Genomic DNA, 6517 nt, shown 5'->3' on the forward strand with positions numbered 1-6517 from the left:
ACTGGAAGGGGCAGCCCAAGGAGGTGGTAGAGTCTCCAACCCTGGAGGGGTTCAATGTGGCACTTGGGGACGTGGTTTAGTGGCCATGGTGGGGTTGGGTTGAGGTTGGACTCCATGATCTTTGAGGTCTCTTCCAACCTTGATGATTCTGCAAGGTGCAGTCCTGGTCCCTTCCCACAATTCCCCAATCCAGGACCGGGCTCACCTCTGTCCCTGCTCTCCCCAGGGGCAGGACTCAGAAACGCCTGCCCTGAGCCCAGGCACAGAGGATTTCACCCCGCGGTGATGCTCCTTCTCCACTTCTCCCAGTAGAACTGTTAATAATTTGCTTAATTTAATTGAATTAACTCGTGTTTCTATGATAAATCACTGCCTGACTCCATTTACAATTCAAATTGAGGGTCAAGATCTTTGCATTGACCACAAAGACACACACAGGAGGCTTACAGAGAGGAGGGGAGCCCAACACCAGACTTTGGATCATTGGGCCCCTTTTACACTTTGGAAGAAGGTTTCACCACCTCTTTTGGGGACTTGAGAAAACCCCAGGGGGCCAAGAGCTGCACCAGGAAACGAGCTGCTTTCAGGCATGGTTCAGAGCTGCAGACAGGAGGGTAAAAGTGATGGTGTCCCATGGCAGCATCGCAGAACCAAGAGCGAAAGGGGCTGAGCTGGGCACAGCATCAGGGCAGAGGGTTCATTCTTAATCATCACCCCCAAATTCACAGAATCCCAGAACGTTAGGGATTGGAAGGGACCTCAAAAGCTCATCCAATCCAATCCCCCTGCCGGAGCAGGAACACCCAGATGAGGTTACACAGGAAGGCGTCCAGGCGGGTTTTGAATGTCTGCAGAGAAGGAGACTCCACAACCTCTCTGGGCAGCCTGGGCCAGGGCTCTGTCACCCTCACTGAGAAGAAGTTTCTTCTCCAATTGAAGTGGAACCTCCTGTGTTCCAGTTTGTGTCCGTTACCTCTTGTCCTATCATTGTTTGTCACCGAGAAGAGCCTGGCTCCATCCTCGTGACACTCACCCTTTAAATATTTATAAACATGAATGAGGTGTCCCCTCAGTCTCCTCTTCTGCAAACTAAAGAGATCCAGCTCCCTCAGCCTTTCCGCATAAGGAAGATGCTCCACTCCCTTAATCATCTTTGTAGCCTTCTTGGGACTATGCCCCAGTCTCAGAGCTGCAAGAGGCTCTGCAGCTCACAGTCTCCTTTATCTTGGAAGAGGAGAGTGCACAGATAGGCCCTTGGAAAGCTGGAGGGGGTCAATGAGGGGGACACAAACTGAGAGGAGCAGAGCACAGAGCAGCTCAATGCAGGGCAGGAACAAGCCCGGGCAGGAGGATTACAGCACCCGCTCAGTCCCCATCTCCAGCTGCGATCCCAAGACCAAATTTATTTAAGCTCCTTAGCTATTCAAATCCTTCTCACGCAGAAGCCTCATTACACTAATTGGAAAGACAAGACAACCTGGCTATTAGTTCTTGGCTGTAATTACAGTTCCAGCTCGGCTCCGGAGGCTCCACACATTAGAGCTGGGGCACCCAGGGGACAGGGAGGGTGTACGCGTGTGGCAGCTCTGCCCGGGACATCGAGTCCCTTGTCCTCATTCCTCAGCAGCTTTTAATGGGACTCGGTCTCCTCTCAGTTTGTTTTAGACGAAACAAAACTCAGGGAGTCAGCAGAGCCAACACAAAGCAATGGGAGCACATGGGTGCCTGGATCTCTACGTAGCCCTTGTAGCAGCGGGAAGGCATCGATTGCAGTGGCAATGTCCCCTCTTTCCCCAGCAGGGACGTCGTCCTCCATCCTGGCTCTCTCAGTCACTCCAGTGCAGTGCTTTAGTCAGGTCACAGATTGAACCCATCAGCCACGTAAAAACCATCAGCAGTTTAACTTCTCAAACTCAGAATCTCAAATTAAGGACTCCTGCCCAAGGTCTTGCATCTGGGAATACACCAGAATGCAGTTGAGACTGGGTACCTGGCTGGAGAGCAGCTCCGTGCAAAGGGACCTGGGGGTCCTGGTGGATGAGGAGCTCAACATGAGGAACAGTGCCGCAGTGTAAAGAAACCAACAGGATGCTGGGCTGCATTGAAAAGGGCATCACCAGCAGAAACAAAGAAGTCGTTATCCCTCTCAGACTACACCTCGAGTACAGCGTTCAATTTTGGTTCCCTTTATACAAAAAAGATGGGGACAGGTTGGAAAGGGTCCAGAGAAGGGCAATGAGGATGCTCAAGACCTGCCCTATGAAGAAAGGCTGAGAAAACTGGATTTATTCAGCCTTGAGAAGGAATAGGGAGACCTTATCAGCATGGATAGGACATAAAGGGTGGCACCAAGAGGATGGAGACTCCCTTTAACAAGGAGTCACAGGGAAAAGATGAGGGGTAATGGACACAAGTTGTGTCTGGAGAGATCCTGATTGAACTCCAGAAGTCAATTTTTTTTACCATGAGATCAGTGAGAGACTGGGACAATCCACCAGTGAGAGACTGGGACAATCTCCCAGGGGAAGCGGTGAATTCCCCTACATCGCTCAGTTTCAGGACTTAGTTTGACAGGGTGCTGACCCATCTCATTTAAACAATACTTTTACCTCGAGAGGTTGGACCAGATGATCCTTGAGGTCTCTTCCAACCTGGGATTTCATGACTCTACGATCAAGGAAGTCAGCTCAAGTTTTGCACGGTCACAGACAGCACGAGGAGAGCTTGGTGCTCCCATTACTCTCACTGACATTCTGCTTTTTAGCTCCAAACAGCAGAGCCTGCAGTCAGAGCACCACAACCAAGCCCAAAGCCCACATCCCACATCCACCTACCACGACCATCCCGTAGTGGATGTGCGCCAGGGTGAGGAAAGCCGTTAACAAGTAGAGGAGAAGAGTTTCGCTGCTCGGCGCCAGCCCGGCCATCACCACGAAGAGCACGGCAGCTATGGGGAGCAGCATCCAGTTCAGAGGCTGGCAGCGTGTGCTGCTCATCTGACAGACGATCAGTTGGCACTGCGGGAGGAGAGAAAGCCATCAGAGTTTGCACCCAGCATCAACTCTGCAAGCCCAGAGCTGTACCAATCCTCTGCCCTTACAGCTACCATCATGCAGTTTCCATGAGTTTCTCACTCAGGATCTTTCTTTGCATTCAAATTCCTGTGGGATACAGAGCAAAGCCTCATGGGGCAGGAAGGTAACAGGGAAACGAGCATCAGGGGCATCTTTAAAAGAAAAAGGAGCTCCCTTGAGCTGACCTGAGCGTTTAAGTTTATCCCCCCAAAACAGGAACTCCTTTCATATCAGCAGTTTGCTGTTCACAACACAGGGGATGGGCCACAAAGATGATCCAAGGGCTGGAGCAGCTCTGCTATGGGGACAGCTGAGAGAGTTGGGGTTGTTCAGCCTGGAGAAGGCTGCAGGGGGACCTTATAGCGACCTTCCAGGACCTGAAAGGTGCCTATAAGAAATCTGGGAAGAGCTGTTCACTGGAGCATGGGGCAATAGGATGAGGGGTGATGGTTTTAAACTGGAAAAGGGCAGATTTAGGTTGGATATGAGGAAAAAGCTCTTCCCCATGAGGTGGTCGATCACTGCACAGGTTGCCCAGAGAGGTGGTAGAGGTCCCATCCCCGGAGATATTCAAGGTGTTCATGGGGTCTGAGCACCCTGTTCTGGTACCAATATCCCTGCTGACTGCAGGGTTGGGCTGGATGAGCTGTAAAGATCCCTTCCAACTCAACACTTTCTGATTCTATGATGCATGCATGTGTGTATACACTCAATTTAACTCTAGTTTCTCAAGAGTGAGAGCTACAGCACAAAATTCACTGACTCCAAACCCTGTTTGTTCCTTCAATCATACCAAAACAGGAAAACTGGGAAGTTAACCATCACATCTCCCTTCTGTCCTCACATTGGAGCTGCTCTTTTCCTGCCTCCCAAGCGTCCCGGCAGGGTTCAGGCTCCCCAGGGGATAAACTGGAGCATAAAGCAAAAGCTGCTTACAGAAATGTTAGCGAAGGCCGTTCCAACCATGAAATAGAAGAGCCTGGGATGGACCTCCAGGATGTCTGATGGGGACACGAAGATCCACGCGGTGCAGAGCAGGAAGAGCAGCACCGGGGACACCAGGGGCAGCATGATTTCGTACACAGAGTGGTGCTTCAAGGAGTTGTTTTTATAGGCCCTGAAATGCAAAGAAATGAAAATACTTAGAACCACAGATCAGAAATACCTGGGTGCTGCCTTCAGGAGAGGGCTGCAAAATCTCATTGGCCATTGCTACCCAAAACTGCCGATATCTGTCATAACCACGGCCAGAGAAGGAAGATGCACACCTTTATTAACCCAAAAACCTCCTGAATTACAGGAGTAACTGTGCAGCTCTCTGGGTTGTGACCAACAGGACAAACCTACAAAAACTGGGGGTCTTTTTTCTAAGAACCCCACTGAGCAGGCTCCCAGCCCAGTCCTCCCAGTGCACCCCACAAACTGGGACCTTCTGAAACTAAGGAAATCAAATCCTAAGAGGCTCTGGGGGCTCTTGCAAAGGTGGCAGCGCAAGGGAGGGTGATTTGAGGGCGCAGAAACTCACTTGTAGAAGTTGTAGAGGCTCATGGGCAGCGTGACGGTGAGGGCGCAGGCTGGAAAAGAAAGAGCCACGTTACTGCCCTGGAACAGAGGGAGACCACCCCGTGCTCCCCATCACTGTGCTCTACTTTAAGCTCCTTGCAATGAAACCAGCTCAGAGACGCATCAAGAACAGCGCAGCGCATGTAAAGAGCTGCTTCCAGAGCTGTAATTACAAAGCTTGCTCTAAATTAAAGGTGTTTCGATGTTTAAAAGTTGCATTAAGGAGCCCAGGATTCGCTTTAAACAGTTACGAAGTTTAATTATAATGCTGTGCTTAATGAGAAAGGAGGCGGGTTCGAGCTCCACAAGTGACGTGGCTGCGCACAACAGTTTTCAGCCTTCCTAATAAAGCCAGTTTCCCATTTCTCCCACTGTGAGCAAGCATTTTGAGTTCCCACCGTGCAAAAAACTTCCTGGCATTTCACTTCACAAACGACAGAAAGGGTCTCAATAACTCTGAGTAATATTTAGACCTCGATAGGGAACACCATCCCCTACATAAAACACCCTACGAGTCCATCCCAACTCTTTCTGTGTCGATATAGCAGGAGGTATTTTAGCTGAGCTGTAAATATCCCTGCTTTTAATAACCTCGTTGCTATCCAAGTGCACAAATCCAGCCCATGCAGGCGTTGCACGCCGTTTTTCATACAGCAAAAGTGCATTTATTATTCATATAATAAAAGGCTACCATAAGAAAGCTCAGAATATCGACCTAGGAGAAGTGCAAGCATTAGAGTTAACACAACAGTTCAAGACACATCGACCTGAAATTAAACAGTTGCGATTAAAGCCTAAAAGAGAGGGACGCAGACTATGAAAAATTAAACCGAGCAACTCATGAATAAGCCAAATTTCATTAAGCCAAGACAGCTCTCCCCAGCTAAGCTTTGCCTGCATTACTCTCTGCTTTGCAGTGGCTTGTTCTGGCTGACCACAGGAGAGAGAGGCTGGGTGTTTAGTTAATTTTATTTCATTTTTAATGTAATTTTTCCACGTGTGGATGGAGGGCAGGACCCTCAAGCAGCAGAGTGCTTTTCCCCACCTCTGTGGCTGTAACCTCCCTCCTGCAGCAGCCCCAGGGTTGATTCCCCCCCAAGCATCCACACGCGCCTGTACCCTCAGGGTCAGCACAAAATAGCTCTGAATTTAATACCTGCAGGCTGCAAGAGCAACCCTCAATTAGAGTCACTTCAGTAAGAGCCCACAGGAGCTTTCATCACAGCAAACAGAACAGCGTTATCACGTAATTAAGACATTGGGTTTCATTAAAAAGGTGGAGTTTAAAAGACAGGCTTCAACATGGAGTTTCTTACCAATAATCATTGCAGTGAATAGGTCTCTATATAAGAAATTAAACAGGAAAGGTGCATACCAGGCCTCAACTCCCACAATGGCTGTCACTATGTAGACAATTGAAATGGTCTGAAAGAAAGAAGCACAGGACAAGAAGGGGTGAGCAACCGGAGAGGCCAGCGCAGCTTTGGGGCAAGGAGGCTTTGAGCTACATCACGTTGAGTTCAGGAAGAAGAATTTTTATATATGTCCCATTTTACAAGATCAGGTAAGTATAGTGGCTGAGGTGCTGAGTAGAATAGAACCAGGAGCTGCTCCTCGCAGCAGGAACAGAGCTGCCCTGGTACAGCTTGAACCCACGAGATGCCTGAAGCACAAGAAAGACGTTGCAGTGACCCTGGAGGATTCATCTGGGGACTCTTTCTTATCCATCTGCTGAAGCAACCACAGGGAAAAAGCTAAGAAGGGATATTTCAGTTTTATAGTAACGCTGCAGCTGGGTAAAGCACCTTGCAGGGCAGCTTAGCCCTGCACCTTTCTGCAGCAGGCAGAGATCCAGTTGTGAGCAGTCACAAGGGGTGTTC

The 6517-nt window shown here is 49.5% G+C and overlaps 1 protein-coding gene across 1 annotated transcript in view; it reads right to left on the reverse strand.

Moving 5' to 3' along the window:
* Positions 1–6062, reverse strand: part of LOC104542101 (ethanolaminephosphotransferase 1-like) — a gene marked incomplete at its 5' end in the record, with an annotated part of 6630 nt that extends 568 nt beyond the window's left edge. The window contains 4 exons of the mRNA XM_010186312.1: positions 2835–3017; positions 4011–4191; positions 4600–4648; positions 5954–6062. Of these exons, the coding sequence (XP_010184614.1) occupies positions 2835–3017; positions 4011–4191; positions 4600–4648; positions 5954–6062 (522 nt within the window). The remainder of the gene's footprint in view (positions 1–2834; positions 3018–4010; positions 4192–4599; positions 4649–5953) is intronic.
* Between the last annotated feature and the right edge of the window lie 455 nt (positions 6063–6517).

The sequence above is a fragment of the Mesitornis unicolor genome, unplaced genomic scaffold, assembly GCF_000695765.1.
Source record: "Mesitornis unicolor isolate BGI_N332 unplaced genomic scaffold, ASM69576v1 scaffold4866, whole genome shotgun sequence".
In the NCBI taxonomy this organism is placed as follows: domain Eukaryota; kingdom Metazoa; phylum Chordata; class Aves; order Mesitornithiformes; family Mesitornithidae; genus Mesitornis; species Mesitornis unicolor.